Source organism: Hyperoodon ampullatus, assembly GCF_949752795.1.
Source record: "Hyperoodon ampullatus genome assembly, chromosome: 16".
Lineage (NCBI taxonomy): Eukaryota > Metazoa > Chordata > Mammalia > Artiodactyla > Ziphiidae > Hyperoodon > Hyperoodon ampullatus.
In genome coordinates this window covers 73,371,277-73,389,624 of record NC_136929.1, presented here as the reverse complement: position 1 = coordinate 73,389,624, position 18,348 = coordinate 73,371,277, and the positions used below count along the sequence as shown (strand labels likewise).

The following is an 18,348-nucleotide window of genomic DNA, read 5'->3' as shown; positions in this document are numbered from 1 at the left end:
TAACAGACCTGAGACTTACCTAGACAAGCTGGGAAGGGGAGGGACAGAAATCTGCTAAATCAAATCAGATCCTCATGAACTGACCAGATTATCTGCAGGCTGTAGAAGTGGGGGATTGATAAAGAGCTTGTGAATGACGATGGTCTAGAATAATGAGACAAGGACAAATCCTGATTAGGGCCAACAAGGCCCACAGGACCGGCCCTGCCTACCTCCCAGGCCCCGTCTCACACCACTCTTCCCCAGCTCTCTCCCACCCACCTCTTCACCCTCCTGCAAAGTGCCATCCCCACCTCTGACTGCTTGGCCTGAGAAGAGTTTACCTGTGTAATATCTACTCAACCAGATACCTGTTTCCAAGACAACTTCCTCAGGGCGGGTTCAGTGACACCCAGCTCCCCAGAGACTAGGTTATTAGTTCCCTTTGTTATACCCCAAACACCCCGTGCCACTGCCACCCAACAGAAACAGAATGTGAACCACACGCACTATTTTAAATGTTCTAGTAGCCAAGTGAATGAACTATTTTTAATATTTTATTTAATCCAACATATCCAGGATATCACCATTTCAACATGTAATCCATATACAAAAATTACTGAGCTATTTTATCCCTTTTGATACTAAGTCTTCAAAATCTGGCGTGTAGTGACACAGCACATCTCAATTCAGACCACGCACATTTCAAGAGCCATAAGTGCAGGTGACTACAGCACAGCCCTATACTATTTCTTCAAAGCACTTACCGTACTTTATAACTATAATGTGTGCTATTATTTGATGAATGTCTATCTCCTCTAGAATGTAAGCTCTATGAGGATACCTCTGCCTGCCAAATTCTTAGCTCAGTGTCAGAGCACTCAGTAGATGCCAAATAAACATAATTGACTGAGGGGAATGCAGGGGACGGGTTGTTTGAGAGGTGATGCCCTGCACTGAGGGCCTGGCCTTCTAACAGCGTTGCCAAAGCAACTCAGGGAGAAGCAGTTAATCCAGCAGGGTCGTTATCTGGCAGGCACTGAACAAAAGCAAGTTCAAGAGAAGCAAGGTGCCAGTGAAAGCATATAGATTCCACAGATGTTAATACAACAGAGAACGGGAGGTGGGGTGGAATAAAGAGATTGGCAAATCATCTCTGCCCAGAGGAAGGGCACCGAAAGAGCACTTGTGGGTGTGAGAGAGCTGGAAGGATAGGCTAGGAGGCTGCAGTCAGAGAACAGGGTACATAAATGTAAGGTCTCTAATGTGGAAAACAGGGCGGAATGTCAAAACACAGTGGAAGTGAAGGCCACGGAGTTGGGGAGCCAGGTATTAGAAGTCGGAGGTATTCGTCAACCTGCTTTGAACTGATGTGGGGCGGCCACAGTGGGCAGCAGCTTCAAAGCAGGATCTCAGTTCCCGGAGCGGGAATCAAACCCAGACCTCGGCAGTGAAAACGCCAAATCCTAACCACTCGACCACCAGGCACTAGTGGCTAGAAGCAGGGCCCTGGCTCTTGTCTCCTTTGTAGAAAGAATTTTAGCAAAGAGACAGAAAATAGTGAAACAGGTAAGTGTTTATTAGAAAAGCAGATACATGGGCAGGCTCAGAGTCACATGCTTTTGGGGTGGCTTAAATTGCTTATATAGGGGCAGCTTTCCAGGTCTTTGTTTTCCTCTGGCCAATCATCTTGCTTCCACCCCATACTTGGTCTGACTCAGGGCCCTCCCCCGTGTGCACGTGTATCTTTTGGCCAAGATGGATTCCAGTGTGAGGGTCTCCAGGAGGTTGGCAGGACAGATTATGGGCTACTGTCCCCTCCCCTGAGGACCCCTTCTGTGCATGTGCAGTCTGGGAGGTCGCCTTGACCCCAAGAATGAGAAATATGTGGCCTCCTGACCTAAGCAGGGCTTAGTCCCTCTTTGCTCCTGCCATTACCGTGAGCTCGAAGGGTCCACAGGAGACAAAGTCCAGTCGCTTACCCTGTTCCTGTTATTATCTTTGTCTCAAAGCGTAAACAGGAGACTAGCTGTAAATGTCTAACCTGGGGCCCATCTATCTCTTGCCTCGGGATGATTAACTCCACGACTGAATGTCTTTTAAGATTTTAAGTTCTCCAAGGGCAGAGAATCTTTTGTGTCCCGCACAGCCCAGTGTTGATCATATCACGTATGCTGCTTGCTGAATACAATTAAATCGAAAGTCAAACTGCAAACATGAAAATCATGTGGAAGAAAAGTGGAAATGGTCACAATAAAACAAAGAAAAAAGATATAAGCGAAGGACTCCAATTTACTGGTTCAATAACTATGTAGTTTAACTGAACAGGATTAAGAACTCTGATGAAGGATTAATTTTTAATCTTGGTAGCCAAAATCCCAACTTTGGGGGGGTGAGTGGGGGAAGGGGTATAAATACATACCAGACTCACTTTATTTTTACCTATAAAACAAAGTGATAACCAACAGAGCCTTTGGAAGCTTTACTAAAGCCAAGTACACCTTGTTTTACATAACAATATATCCTCCTAACTTGGTTATGAACATTTTTTTACAATGGCCCCCATTATACACTTTAGGGCAATTTGTTATTTAAAAGAACTCTAAGATTACTCTTTCAATAGAGGAAAAAATTAAAACATCATTTGTTTACATAAAAGTGGTATGCTTTTTAAGTGGACACATGATAGTTTATAATATACTCACTATATAAATAAGCACAGAAACACACGATATATGTAATTCCTACAGTATACTTGTATATATATAGTACGTAAAGTTTTATTTGCCTATTGCCTATTTTCTACACTTGTTTCTATTTCTCATTTCTCCTTCCCAGTCCAATTTTGAGGAAAAAAAAATTTCCCCTACATAATTTCTCCACCGAGGGGTCCTGATTATCAGAAGTAATAGTATTAAATCTCGAGGCTGGGAAGATAAAGGTATAAACTATGCTCGACCCTCTCTGCCCACACCACTTCTTCTATTCCTATCTTTTCAGCTTTTCTTATTAATCTCTTATCTGCTCTGGAGTTTTGCTAATAAGAGGACAAAGTAATGACACAGCTGTCATCAGTTTAACTCTGAACAAAGCAATATCCCTACATAAGTCTGTTCCTCCCTACTACACCCCACAACTTTCACAGTAAAGGGGGAAAAAGGAGGGAATCATGCAAATAACTATAGCAGCTGGCATTAAAATCACTGAATCTTAATAGTTATAAATTCTGTTACAGTTCCGGTATCTTCCTACAAGAACATGAAGTACTTTAAGCTTCTTTGCTGGCTCAAATCCCTTTTTTGTTTTCCCTCTGACCAGTGATTGCTCCAAAGATTTCAATAAGTCTGTGGGCCAAGACAGATCAAAGCCAATGGATCCAATTCATTTATTCATGCATACATTAATATTTATGGTTCTATAGTATTTGGGGACTCTCCTTCGGTGAGCAAATCAGGGTCCCTGCTCTTATGAAGCATACATTCTGAAGGACAGAGCCTACAATACCTGCCTCTTTAAAAACATACTAACTAGATGCATTTATCACCAGAATGTATATCATGAACATTTGCTTCTTAAAAAACTCCTCTTAACAACTTCTCAACAGTTAATACACAAAATAGCCATTTCTTCTATCCAACCAACCAAAAAGCTTACATAATCACAGATTTTTCTACTCTTTTGTACTTTCTGAGGAAAAGAGACATGACAGGAAAGCTAAAGGGGATTTATTTTGTAAATCTCCCAGGCCCCTTAACAGGGTCATTTTAGGCCTGGCTAAGTCTTCTACAACTTTAATTTTACATGAAGATATACACAGGTATACATAACATATTTTATATATATATATATATATTTTTTTTTTTTTTTTTAGAACCAACATTACTTCCTAAGTAAACCTATGAAATGAGAACTTTGATTCTTCTAGAAACCTTGGATTTTGACATAGGAAGGTGGGCCTAGAGTGAACTTTAGCCCCATAAACAGGAAAAGTTAAATGGCTCTGCATAACAAAATTAAAAAGTACTTGGATTTGGGGGGCGCGATCAGCAAGGAGAAAAAGAGGAGGGGGAGAAGGGCATAGAGCCATCCTGATTATAGGAGCCTGGAGTTCCCTTGTGATGGTGGCCAAAATGCATTTTAAGGCTAGAGATGCCCAATATCCGACACCAACACTCCTGGCACTGCCACACGTAAACCTCTTCTCTGTCCCCCTTCCCCCAAATCTTCCAGAAAGCTGACCACACCCACAAAGGCTTTAAGTGAACTCTTGTTTTTCTTTTCCATTCTTTCCTAGCTCCTGCCAGACACATCTATCCAACAACTGCATCACAGACTTCTCAATCACCCATGAGCACCTCAATGGGTTGGTCCCAAACTATCTTCCTTTCTCTATTCCTACCACCAATTGTTTTTAACTGTTCCTTCTCGTAACTTCTAGCATTCCGCTGGCTCGCTGATGTTATCACCACGACAGGAACAACTAATATTTATTAAGCACGTGTAATGTGCTAGGTACTCGCCAAGGGCGTTACACGTGTAATTTCATTCGATCCTCAACCCTACAAGTACTTCGTTTTCTAAATGTTAGGGAGCCAAAGTTCAGTAAGGATAGTAATTCTAAGGGTACGTGATGGAGTTCAACCCCTGTTCTGACTCCACAGCCAACTTAACCAGTATACTCCAGTGCCCTCAAGTCAAAAAACCTAGGAATCACCCCTCTCTCATTAATCATATGCAGTCACTTACCTAGTCCAACCAATCACACCTCCCAAGGGCCGCACCATCTCTACTTCCACTGCCTCCACGCAGAATAACAACGAGCATCTACCAAGTCCTTCCTATGGGCCAAGCACTATTCTAAGTAGCATACATGTTTTTCAAGTTTTATCCCCCAAACCCTACGAAATGAAGAACCTAAGGGAGAAAGAGGTTACATAATGAGCGACAGAGCCAGATTCAAACCCAGATAACGTGAATTGAAAAGCGCTGAGCACTTAAACCCTACAGTGTGACAGCTCCTGCTCGGTCTCCCTACTTCCCATCTGGACCCTCACCATCCTCCAGACTGTCGCAGTTACCCTGTGGAATGCACATGTTATCGTGACATTCTCCTACTTAAAATTAGCAGCTCTGTATCACGGACTGGATAAAGTCCAAATTTCTTAATGCGGCATACAAAATCCTTCATGTTTCTGTTCAAGTCAGTTCAATAAATATTTGAGTGCCCACTGTAAGCAAGGCAAAGTGCTAAGTGCTCGGAAATGAATAATACACCAGGCCCTGGCCACGACTCCAACCCCAGACACTGTGTGCTTCAGCCAGAGGAACCATATGCAGCTCTCATAAAGCAACACCGTACACGCTAGCCCCTTTGCCTAGAATGAAAATCTCTCAGCAATTTGAAACGCCTGTGTGAGGCCTTCCTTAACAAGCTCCAGGCAGAAATGCTCCCACTTTTTAAGTTCCCACAGCACCTGTTCAAATTGCTTTCAGGTAGCTGGTAGAAGAGAGGTATGGATCAGCTTCCAAACAACACCATGAGCCAGTTCAGGGCAAGAGCTGACCTCTGCCATCCATGCCCGGCACACAGAAGACACCCATTTGCTAGATGAATAAATAATGGAAAATGTATAACCTGATGAGAAAAAGAGAGGAACAAGTTACAGAATTATGACTGCTAACACATAGCTGGGACAAATTAAAAGTAGTGTTACTCTACTTTGGTTCCGAGTTGGCCTACATTTTACCCCTATGGGAAAACTCATGTGTGGGACTTGGACAAGCTAAAAAGGCAAAACTTTTGTTATTCGTGGCTCAAGAAAGCTCTGACAGGCCAAAGAGGATACAAGATCAAAGTCCATTTTCTAAAGGGGTGTGGAGATGGGAATCAAATCTACCCAAGGAAATAAAATTGACCTACTGAGACCAACTTCATCAGTGCTGCGTCACAGTACAAACAAGAAAAAAAGTAAATAAATAAAACTCAGAATCTGTCCTGGGACGAAGGCCAATCTACAGATAAGTACCACTGCTGCAAGAATGTGAAATTCTTAAAGTGAAGACAGTTCCAGTCAACCGGAGCTCACAACTGTTTCCTCCTCCTGAACCGCCGCTGCTTTTCATTCAATTTCGTTTCTGTGATTTAAAAAGAAAACAGCTACACAGTTAAGGCCACGCATGAGTGTACTGTAGCTCCTGGCAGACACGAACGTCCTAATTCATAACCTTAAATGTACACAGAAACATCAGAAGAAACACTACATCTAAGGGAAAGTCCTTCGTCTAAAACAGGGCATGAAGCTCTAAAAAGCGAGTGATGTCTTTCCTGAATGGGGCTCTGGGTGCGACTGCTTCCAAATCAAGATCCGAATTTTGAAATTCCTCCCTCGAAGACGTCAAATCTCTCTCCCACCCTCTCCAGTCTAAAGGGAAGGGTGAGAATTCACAGGCAACAGGCTGGGACCGAGGGTATGATCTCTCCCCACTCCTTTGCAGGGAACAAGACCAAGGTAAGGCAGCTGGCGGCACTCTCATTGACGGCAACATACAAGCAGAGAGCAGAAAACTCATCCCCACCTCTCCCCTCCCTAAAATTGGAGCAAGCGACGCAAAGACCAGCGAGACGGTGGCCGGAACCACCAAACGGTAACAGCGACGGGCACCCGATGCCGGCAGCCCGCGCCCTCCTCCCCGGACCAGCGCGGCGGCCCCACACCGGTCCGCGTCCCCGCAGCTCGGCCGGGCGAGGAGAGCGCGGAAGACGCCGCGGCGCCGCTCCGGCCGCCTCCAGGGCGCCGGGCGCCCCACACCCCACGCCGCCCGCACCTGAGGCGCGGGCGGACCCGCGGGCCGGCGCAGAGCGAGGCGGGCAGGGCAAAGTTACTCACCGGGGGAGCGCGCCTACCCGGGCACGCCCGGCTCCCGGCGCCGCAGCCCAGCGTCGGCTCCGCTTCCGCGGCCCGCTGAAGGAACGCGGGGCCGGCCGGCCTCCGCTCCGCCGGGAATCGCCGCCGCCGCCGCCGCCGCCGCGGATTTCCTGGCAAGATGCAAACTCTGGCCAAGACTTCACTTCTCAACCGCCCCTGCTGCCTTTCCGCGGGCGAACGCCAAGGCCGAGCCGCGCAACCCGACACGCACCCGAGCCAATCGGCGACAGCACCGGGCGGGAGGGGGCGGGTCAGAGGGCGGCTCCGCCTATCCTAGAGCTCAGGGGGCGGGCCAGGCCGGGGCCATCACTAGGAGTTAGAGTGAGCCCGCACCGCCCCTTGCCGCCTGCCCTCCCCCACCCCTCGGCTGTCCATGCAGCCCGCCTGATTTGCCCGCGCTCAGGAAGTGCCTCTTGCGCTCACCGCCGACAGCGGGAGGAGAGGGGAACAGCTGGGGGAGGTGGTGAACATCTAGGGGATCGGGGGTGGGGTAAGGAGAAGAGGTGGCGCAGGAAAACAGAACTGGGGGCGTGTCGGGCGGGAGGACAGCGGGGGTCGGAGGTAGGGACCGGGGCTGGCCGGGGTGATGGGGGCGAGGGGAGCAGGACCGCCAGGAGGGGAGAGGGTTATTGGCGAAGAAGAACACCTTAGAGGACGGAGAGCGGAGAGGTACGAAGGGAGAAGGAGGGCGGAGAGCGAGTCTGGGTGGTGAAAAGTTGCCTAGGCGGGGGCAGGGGCACCTGTGAACAAAGGTGAGCGGGAGGTTCCGCAGGTGAGGAGGCTTAAGAGGCCAAAAGGGTAAAGGGAAAAGGACGTCCAAAGCGAGGCAGGACATACTCCAGGGGTAGAAAGAGATCCTAGAAGAGAAAAGATGGGGAGTGGGGACAGTTTCCTTCCAAACTCTCACTCCTCCCCTCCCCCCAAAGATAAAAAAACAAACGCTTGTCCTTTGACCCAGTTGAGCTGTGCAGCTGCAAGATCCCAGATGTGACAAATACCGTGTTACACCCATGCTATTCTGTGGTGAAATTCTGCAAAGTGTGTTGCTCAACTATAGTGTAAGTCTGTCGTGCCATGAACGCCCCCGTCCCCGGGAGGTGTGGTCCTTCCTGGGATTAATCCCGTCACGCACCGGGCCAGCAGCAAGTCAGAAAGAGGCCCGATCCTGGCTCCGAGAAGGAAGGTGATCTGGGGGCGGCAGGTAAGGCCCCGCCCCCTTCGCCATCACCTGGAGGGAAGGTGCCAAGGGCTGAGCTCCGGCGCCCACTGGCCGGTCTCGGCCTCGGGGCGGGGCAGGAGCCCGACCGCACCAGTCTCCCGGCCAGCTCTGCGGGCCAACTCGCTCGCGAGCGCGGGTGAACCGCTCAGTCCTGGCCGCCGCCCTCCACGCGCCGGGGGCGGGGCCCGTGGGCGAGGCTCCGCGGCGGAGCCTCCACGCCCCGCCCAGTGGCCGGGCCCTGCCGCGCCGCTGCGGCTCCTCCTCCCTCCTTCCGTCCGCGCTCCTCCCGTCAGTCCTTCCTTCCTGTGGCGCCTGCTCGCTTCGAGGTATGGGACAGCGCCTCCGGCCCGCCAGTACCACCTGAGGATCCCGGAAGTCGCCCCCGCCATGGAAGACGACCAGGAGCTGGAGAGGTAACGGCCGAGGAGGGGGGCGGGAGGAGCTGGCCGCGCCCTGCACCGGGAGCCCGCGGCTGACCGGGGCCTTAGCCTCCGCGGCCCGGCCTGGCAGCGAGGGCCTGGCTGGGAGGACAGTGGAGGAGGGAGCAGTGGGCGCCAGGGTGGGGAGAGAGGCCCCGATCGGGAAGGGAGAGGAGGACACCTGGGTTACTTGCGTGGAGACTCAGTACCCTCGACATCAAGGAGGGAACACGAGTTGGGAGACCAGAGTTAAGCCCCCGAACTGCCCACCCCCATTTGGAACAGGAAGAGTAGATAAAGCTAACGTGCACCAGGCCACGGTTCCCCGAGCGATGGCGGTGGTGTGTTGGTCGGGCCCAAGTCCCTCCTCTGTGCCGAGCGCTAACTGGTCCACTCTGTGCGCTGAGTGCTTTCTCCTTCCTGCTTGGTGCTCTTCTCAGACTTTCCATTCTAGTTTCCTTACCTCCTGCAAACGGAAGCCCTAGTTGGCCCTGCACGTTGATGATCTTTAGTTTCTATTTTTATGATAATCTGCGTTTTTCTACTCCTTTCAACTTCCTTTTCATCCTTTAGCAGGGCCCACCCTGTTCTAATCCTATTCCTTTCTTGTGAGCCTACCAAAAGAAAATTTTAGCAAACTTTTTTGTTTTAAGGACACTCCCCTTGTGGCCATGTGGACGGCCAAATGGAAGAGGGAGAAATTGGAGGCAATAAATTATTGATTGGTAGAGTACGTGGAGGCAGGAAAATAATAAGGGCTAATGCTAATCGTTCTGTGCAATTGCAGTGCATTGGAGTAATAACGTGTTGCAATTGTGATATAGTAGATGACAAAAGCTAGTTACAAAACCGTATTCAGTGTAATCTCATTTTTATAAAAAATATGTGTGTAGAAAAATATCTGGATTGAAGACCCCAATGGCTGAAGGCGAGAGGAAGACAGCCCTGGAAATGGTCCAGGCAGCTGGGACAGATAGACACTGTGTGACATTTGTATTGCACGAGGAGGACCATACCCTAGGAAATTCTCTTCGTTACATGATCATGAAGAACCCGGAAGTGGAATTTTGTGGTTACACGACAACCCATCCTTCAGAGAGCAAAATTAATTTGCGCATACAGACTCGAGGTGCCCTTCCAGCTGTTGAGCCCTTTCAGAGAGGCCTGACTGAGCTCATGAATGTCTGCCAGCATGTGCTTGACAAGTTTGAGGCCAGCATAAAGGAATATAAGGATCAAAAAGCCAGCAGAAATGAAGCCACATTCTAGTCCGTTATGCACTATACAGGGAGGACTGACCACTAGGATATTCTATTCGTGCTTTTGCAAAACCCAGAAGTAAACGTTTGTGATTACAACGTGATCTGTCCTGCAGAAAGGCCTGCTTCTAGCTCTTAACCCATTTCAGCTGTTGGAGTCCCTGCAAGAAACTGTATTCTTCTAATAAATTCCCTCTTTTATTTAAACTGATTTGAGTGGTTCTCGTTCCTTTGTCCTCGAGGTTGACTATTTTAGGTTTTTGTGTTTTTTTTTTTTCTTTTAATTGAACCAACATTGAAAGTGAGGAAACTATGAGATAATCAGAGGCCTAGACAAGGACTTTGATCAAGGGAATTGAAAGGAATGTGTATGCACACCTGTGATTGGGGGCGAGGGAGAGATGCAGTAGAGCATGAGCCCGGATAGGCTGTGGATAGTCTAGACAAGAAAGGTGGGAGTGAAGGGAGGACTTGGCCTCTTCCTAGATGTTTTTAGTAATTCATGAGACAACTGCATCCTTTGCTATGATTGGTAGATTGGGCAAGGGTAGAAAATAATTTGAAAGAATTGTGAGAATTCTGGTTTCACGTGAGAATGTTAGGTGGTATCAGGCTCCATCTTTATGGTAGCATTTATAGGATAGATACCAGTTCAGTGCTCTAATTTCAGGATGCTAATATATTAAAGAAGGAGAAAACTGGGATGACCAGATAATATTTTCAGTCCTTGGGTAGGTATCTCAGTATAGCCCAGGGTTACATTAAAAGGAACAGTATTGGGCTTCCCTGGTGGCGCAGTGGTTGAGAGTCCGCCTGCCGATGCAGGGGATACGGGTTTGCACCCCGGTCTGGGAACATCCCACATGCCGCGGAGCGGCTGGCCCGTGAGCCATGGCCGCTGAGCCTGTGCGTCCGGAGCCTGTGCTCCTCAGCGGGAGAGGCCACAACAGTGAGAGGCCCGCATACTGCAAAAAAAAAAAAAAAAAGGAACAGTATTTGAGAGAAAGTAAGGACAGGAAAGAGGAAACTTGCATGTGGGGAAAATGATTTTTTTTGGAAAACCTAAAATATTCATAAATCACACTTAACAGCTGCCCTATTTACCTCTTCAGCCTTGTGTCTCATACCTGTCCTACCCCAACTTGACTCTTAATTCACCTTAAATATCTGTCAACCTTTGAACCTGAGCACCCCACCCGCCAGTACTCTGAGAGGGGAATCTGCTTTAGGTATGGAAGCAGAGAGGACCTTCCACAGATTACAGGAAGAGAAGGAGCTGGCTGTGCAAAAAGAAAAAGCATTCTGGGGGAATAGCACTTGCAAAAGTCCTGAAGCAGAACACCGGTGGTTTGAGGAAATAAAGGTCTTGAAAGAAGATGTGCACACCTGTAGCAGGGCCAGCAAGGAGGAGAAGGGCCTACGACAGACTCCATGGGAAGAGCTCTGGGGTGGGAAGGACTTTGGGAAGTACAATGGGAAGACATCTGAGTAACTGATCACAGCGTGTTGGAATGGATTGTAGAGAGGCCAGGGTAGAAGCAGATAAACTTTAAGAGCTGAAGTGGCCTGGAAGGGCCATAAGCTAGTGATGGAGAAAAGATTGTGGATTTGAGATACGTTTGAGAGCCAAACTGGCACAGAATTGGTAGACCTCAGGAATTGGGTGTGGAAGGTGAGGAAAGAGAAGGGTGACTCCTATCGAGGTATGGGGCGAAATTACTGACACGGGAAGCTTGGGGGGAAGGGCGGGGATGGATTGGGAGGTAGAGAAGGTGACTGAAATCAAAAGTTCCCTGTTGAATGAGGTAATCTGTAGACAGGAGTTGGAGGCCATGAAAGAGATTTAAGTAGAGATAAACTTTGTGAGTTCTTGCCATAAAGATGAGGTAAATCCATAGAAACTGGAGTGTGATTAAGAAGAGGGCTTGGGGGCCTCCCTGGTGGCGCAGTGGTTGAGAGTCCGCCTGCCGATGCAGGGGATACGGGTTCGTGCCCTGGTCTGGGAGGATCCCATATGCCGCGGAGCGGCTGGGCCCGTGAGCCATGGCTGCTGAGCCTGCGCATCCGGAGCCTGTGCTCCGCAACGGGAGAGGCCACAACAGTGAGAGGCCCGCATACCACAAAAAAAAAAAAAAAAAAAAAAAAAAAAAAAAAAAGAAGAAGAGGGCTTGGGACTTTTCCCTGGTGGTCCAGTAGTTAAGACTCTGCACTTCCACTGCAGGGGACGAGGGTTGGATCCCTGATCGGGGAACTAAGATCCCACATGCCAAGGCCAAAGAATTAAAAAAATTTTTTTTAATAAATAAAGAAGAGGGCCCAAGCCAAGCCTTGGATAAGCTCAGTATTTAAAGGTTGGGCAAAAGAGCAACCAATGACGTGGTGGGAAAGTCTGTAGACAGTCGAGTTGTGGAAGCCAAGACTTTCAAAGAGGGGAGAATGATGAATGAGTCACATGAGGACAGAAAAATATGGGTTGGAATTAACGGGGAGGTTGATGGGCAGCTGGCAGCCTTAGTTTAGGGCTAAAAAGGCTAAGCATTAACACTCGTACAAGAAGAATGGCTTAGTTTGGGTTTTCCAATAATGAAAATATACTGTAGGACGTCGGAGACTAAATTAAGTGGGAGCAGGAATGGATGGGGAAAGATCAAAGTTATAGGGCAGGGACAGGGAGTATTTTCCCAGGGTAATAGTAAGAGAAAGCCAATGTCAGTGTGAGGATATTAGCACTTGAAGATGTAAGGAAGTCCTAAAGGCATAGTGGTAAACAATCAAACACTTGTTTGCCTCTTCTACAATTCTGCCTATGAGTAGTTCGGTGGTGATAGTAAACAGGATTATTTAAATGAAGTTTAATGCCTATGAACCAAGACCCGTCAGGAGATGAAAGCCAAGTTTAATTAGTGGACGTAGCAGTGTGGAATGGTGATAGTAGACTGAAGTTATCAATAACAGCACACCCACTGGTGGAGATGCACCCACTGGTGGCCACCTGCCACATCTCATGGTTTCATTGCTCCTAAAAAGGATTTATTGTCACTGATGATGTGGCATGCAGTCTTGAATCCGTTTAGGGTAGCCGTAAACTCGGGAACACACAAAACACCTTGACAAGGCAGACGTGGGAAAGGAAAAAACAGGGCAGGGCAGGCAGGATAACCATGACTCACTGAGGTGTGGGAGGAATCTTTGCAAAAAGTCTGTAGGAACCTAAGGGAAGGCAGAATTGGTCGATGAAAAAGTGAGGGAGAGAGATATGAATCATACATTTATTTATATAAACTGAAAAAAACTTGATCAGTATCTGATTTGCTAACAGCATTTCACTCTAAATAAAATATCAATGGTTCAAGCTCAGAAATTCTGTTCAGCTATAAAGTACTGTGCCTTTTAAAGAGCCAGTTATTAAATAAAATGATTATATGTCAAAGGCTTTTAATATATAATCATTTGAGTACTTGCCTAGCACTTTCCATTTTCAAAGCACTTTACAAACTATTTATAAATTGCATATAGCTGCGACATCTAAGTGTTCTAATTAGTTGTTATAATGCATACGGGTCTACAAAATCTCTGTGGAGATGAAAAGGTGCCTACTTAGAAAGTGGTCCTATCAGTGTCATTCTGAACCGAAGAGTGTCTTGCATTTCCGGAAATACGAAAGCACACCAAATTCTACGGCCCACCATTCCCCACCCTTCTTGTTTCCTTTAAACATGTTATTAAGATTATAGGTAGGGCTTCCCTGGTGGCTCAGTGGTTGAGAGTCTGCCTGCCGATGCAGGGGACACGGGTTCGAGCCCTGGTCTGGGAAGATCCCACATGCTGCGGAGCAACTAGGCCTGTGAGCCACAACTACTGAGCCTGCGCGTCTGGAGCCTGTGCTCCTCAACAAAAGAGGCCGCGATAGTGAGAGGCCCGCGCACCGCGATGAAGAGTGGCCCCCACTTGCCACAACTAGAGAAAGCCCTCGCACAGAAACGAAGACCCAACACAGCCAAAAATAAATAAATAAACAAATAAAAAGCCAAGCATTTGAAGCCCTTTAAAAAAAAAAAAAAAAAGACTATAGGTAGACAAAGGTCATCTTTTCCGGTTAGGAAAATTCAGAGTCAGAGACAGTCTTTGTACTATCCTTCAAACTGGGCTTCTAGGAAATTTGCCCAGATCCACTGGTCTGCTTTCAAGTACTTATTAAGACCCCAAATCCAGCCATTTTATGCTCAGATTCTTAACATTGTTTTTTCTTTTGCCATTTGAAAATTTATAAACTACAGTTACTGTGTGGTCTGTATTATTTTTTCATAATGAAATTCCTTCCAAATCTAGATTTTTGGATCTCTATACAGCAAATATGTACCTAGTAGTGGTAACAGTCCTGAGAAATGGTGGACATAAGAGAATATGAGTCTGTCCTAAAAAGCCCTCTGCTTTTGGGGAGGGCAGACAAGAGCTGCACACATGAAAAAGGTATCAGATTGCATTTACGACCAAGTGCCCTGATGTGCAGTGTAGGGTATTATCTGCTGAACACAGAATGGAACTGGTGAGGGACACTCTTGTAGCAAAGATTGTTTCATGCGCACCCACTCTGCCAACCACTGTCCTGGGCGCTGGACAGAGAAAACCATCGGGCAGCCTGCCTTCCAGTAATTCATGGAGTACTGAAGTAGGCAAACTTATAAGAGAGATAGTGTTCCAGGATAAATGGTTTCCTTTTTCCCAGTGTAAAGAAGCCATTCGAGACTCTCGAGCTAGGGAATGCCAGAAGGGTTTCGCCTTTTTCTCCTACACCTGTGCAGAATGAATGAGTGGAATGAAACGTCGGAAGATAGCTGGGAGTTAGGGGGCATTTGTAACAGTCCAGGTGTAATGTAAGGGGGCACAGTTGTAGGCGTGGAGGTAGAAGGATGGATACTAGAAACCTGCTGGAAAAAAATAACTTGGAGGCAGATTCTCTGTCGGGGTACAGGTGAGAGAGGTGGAGAAGGACCCCACATCCACGGCTTTCACAGCCCTCTGCTTTCCTACCACTCCCTTGCAACCAAAACCAGTAAGGCAGGATTTACCATCTCCTCTCCTAAACCTGTCCTCGATGATAGGAGTCCACCCTTACCACCTTCCCCTACCTGGTGAGAAGTCACATCTTTACCAAGGTCGAGACTCCAGGACTACAGATGTGGAAATTGGGGGTGGGGAGTGGAGATGGGGCAGTGAGCTGACCGGCCCTTGCTGCCCTCTGCCTGCACCAAGTGGCTCTCCTCAAAGGGAGCATCGAATTCATGCATTCGTTTGTTCGGCAAAATCACTGAGCACACGCTAGATGCAGGCGCGGTTTAGGTACTAGGGGGACAGCAGGGAACACGTTGCCCCACGTGCAGTTATTTTCTGACGGCAGAAGTAGAAAACAAACAAGTGTATAAATATATAATGTAATTAAGGTAGTGATGTAAACAGGAAGTAAAAGAAACATGGGGTTGGAGAAGGCACGGAGAGTTTGATGAGTTGAGGGCTTTTCTGAGGAGGTGACATGTGAGCAGAGAAAAGAGAGAGACCAAGGAAAAATGAGAACATGCTAAGAATTTTCTAGAAGATAAACTCAGATTACTGAGCAACGAAAAAAGCAAAATGATGAACCTTTTTAAAGGAATAAACTTTCAGCCTTGTATGTGTGTGTAGTTTTTATTAGTGCCTAAATTCCTATCATGTGTCTTTAATCTGTATATGTACTTACCTAATAATTATAATAAAGAACTTTGAGTTATTGTGCGGGCCAGTAGGATATTGTAGGAGTTTGGGATTGGCTAATAGATGTATGTGTATTAGGAGAGTTGATCTTACTTTTGTTTTTGGTATTTTTGAAAGAAGCCTGTCTTTCTTAGAAGCAGAAGTGGTTGTGCCTGGGATCCTGCACATCTTTTCAGGCTAAATAACTGATAACTGCGAGGCAGTATCATGTAGGAGTTAAGAGCTTGCACTGTCGGAATCACACCGCCTGAGTCTTGGTGCTAGACGTTTTAGCTCTGTGACCTTGGACAAGCTGTTTGACCTCTCTGTGCCTGAGATTCTTCATGTGTAAGAGTGGGATAACAATAATACTTACCATATAGGGATGTTATAACTCTTAATTTAGACAGTATAGTCAAAGTGCTTAGGACAGTATCAGGCCCATATAGCATGCTCTCAATCAAGGTTAGCTATTAACGTTATTACTATAATATCCTTAATTGTGTCGAACAAGCTGGTTTCATTCATATTTCTTCTAGGTGAAAACTTGAAAACAAAAACCTTAGTGCCCTCTGTTATTTTGTTTGTTTGTTTCCTCTGGCTAAATGCAGCACTATAATATAAATTTATGGACCCCTGTATGGAAGGTTATCAGTCTGCTAAAGCCATTGCTTTTATTTATTTATTTATTTTTTGCGGTACGCGGGCCTCTTACTGCTGTGGCCTCTCCTGCTGCGGAGCACAGGCTCCGGACGCGCAGGCTCATGGGCCCAGCTGCTCCACGGCATGTGGGATCTTCCTGGACCGGGGCACGAACCCACGTCCCCTGCATCAGCAGGCGGACTTTCAACCACTGTGCCACCAGGGAAGCCCCAAGCCACTGCTTTTTAAAAAAGATAGTTTAAAATAACATTCCTAATGTAACTGAATATAGATAAAAATCAAAGATAAATGGATTGTGTTTCTCCTCTTTTCACAAAGAGATTAAGCTTCTGATGGAATATTCATAGTCTTCCTCAAGCTTCAAGACAAAGGTTAAGCAGGAAGGAAAAGCAAGTTCTATAGCACATGGATACCTGGTTGGGTACCAGGTATCTGAATATTGATAGGAGGTCAGGGCTCAAGCTATTAGTCAGCTAAGCATAAAACTGCATAAAATAGAATATATTGGTACTTTACCTACTGATTCTCAGTAACTTCCAGGTTTGTTATGTAAGGCTCTTAATAAATGTCAAAAAGAAAAGCCACCTGTGTGCTTTTCTAAGTTTACCATGCTAACTTTGGTCAGACCTCAGAGCAACTGTAGATAATGCCTCAAACCAATTCTCTCAAAAGGGCTCCTAGAGAAAATCAAGCTGCCCAGAGCATCTCATCAGACAGGGGCTGGACCAGTTGGCTTAACAACACTTTGGGGTTTGGAGGGTTTTTTTTTTTTTTTGGTTTTTGGTTTTTCTTTTTTAAGGGTGAAAGAGGCTTTCTTTCTAGGGGCCTCTTTCGACAGTACTGTGTAGAGGTGAAGTGTAAGGACTCTGAAGGCAGAGGGCCTGGTTTGAATCTCCGCTTTACTGCTTCCTAACTTGCAAATGTGAGAGAGCCACTCAGTCTTTCTGAGCCTCAGTTTCCTTATCTATAAAACTGAGCTGATAATAATACCTACTTTATAGGGTTACTGTGAAGAATAAACGCAATAAAGCACTTAGCACGATTCCTAGCACACTTAAGTACTCAAACATTAGCTCTTGTTATCGTTGTCATGTTGGCGCTTGTTTAAGGCAGTTAGTGGTGGCTAGAACAGCAGCCTTCCAGGACTGGGTGCTTCTCTATCCGTGGGGGTCTCTGCCTGTCTCTTCTTTCCGCATCGCACTGGCCTTCGCACTTCTTTCAGACTTGCCCAGCTTGTTCTCGTTTCAGGGCCTTGGCACTTGCCCTTGACATCCCCAGCCCCTCTTCCCCCGGATCTTCACATGGCTCTTTCCAAGGTACTTACTCAGAGGCCATCCTTGACCACTGTGTCAGTTACCCGTTGCTGTATACCAAATTGTCCTAAAACTCAGCAGCTGACATCAAAAAACATTTCTCACAGTTTCTGTGGGTCAGGAATCTGGTTGGAGCTGAGCTGGAGGAATCTGACTCAGGACCTCTCATAAGGCTGCAGTCAAGGTGTCACCTGGGCTGCAGCTGTCTCCAGGCCTGAATGGGGGTGATGGACTTCCAAGCTTGCTCACATGGGACGGCCTTGCACCATGGCTTCTGGCTTCCCCCAGAGCAAGGGATCCAGGGAAGAGGGAGAACGCAAGATGGAAGCTCAGTCTCTCTGTACCCTCATCTCAGCAGTGACAGTCCATCACGTCTGCCCTGCTGTGTCTGTTAGAAGTGAAGGGAGGGGGTTGTACAAGGGCAGGAATGCCAGGAGGTGGGGAATCCTTAGGACCACCTCAGAGACTGCCTAACCCAAGATGACACGTGTGCCGACAGCCAGAGACCTCCATCGCTTTCTGTCCCCTGACTTGGCTTCATTCCTTCATAGTCCTCACTGTTAACTGACGTTATATTATGTATTTATCCATGTATTGTCTAACTCCACTTGAATGTAGGCTTTCAGAGGGCAAGGGCTTTGTCCTTGTTTGCTTTTGTATCCCCAGCACTTAAAACCATGCCAGGCACGCAGTAGGCTTTCGTCAGCCCTTAGTTGATGAATGAGTGAATGACTGTGTGTGCGTGACTGAGTGTCAGTGTCTGAGCACGACTGCCACAGCAGGGGGGGAAAACTGCAGTTGCACTGACATTATTTTGTACACTTACCAGCTGACACTTGCATA

At 47.1% G+C, this 18,348-nt stretch overlaps 2 protein-coding genes across 2 annotated transcripts in view; both read left to right on the top strand.

The window, feature by feature from the left end:
• The first annotated feature begins 8,407 nt into the window (after nucleotides 1–8,407).
• Nucleotides 8,408–18,348, top strand: part of LOC307065020 (protein POLR1D-like) — a 42,630-nt gene continuing 32,689 nt past the window's right edge. The window contains exon 1 of the mRNA XM_079721773.1: nucleotides 8,408–8,537. Within this exon, the coding sequence (XP_079577899.1) occupies nucleotides 8,512–8,537 (26 nt within the window). The 5' untranslated portion in view covers nucleotides 8,408–8,511. The remainder of the gene's footprint in view (nucleotides 8,538–18,348) is intronic.
• LOC307065019 (DNA-directed RNA polymerases I and III subunit RPAC2) lies at nucleotides 8,438–10,013 on the top strand. Its single transcript, XM_079721772.1, has 2 exons — nucleotides 8,438–8,537; nucleotides 9,437–10,013. The coding sequence occupies exons 1-2, from the start codon at nucleotides 8,512–8,514 to the stop codon at nucleotides 9,810–9,812; spliced, it is 402 nt and encodes a 133-aa protein (XP_079577898.1). The 5' UTR covers nucleotides 8,438–8,511; the 3' UTR covers nucleotides 9,813–10,013.

Excerpts from the sequence above, each read along its gene's own strand:
- LOC307065019 (XM_079721772.1), top strand. The coding sequence starts at position 8,512 with ATGGAAGACGACCAGGAGCTGGAGAG. Across the intron at positions 8,538-9,436 it reads GACGACCAGGAGCTGGAGAG|AAAAATATCTGGATTGAAGA; the intron begins GTAACGGCCGAG and ends ATATGTGTGTAG.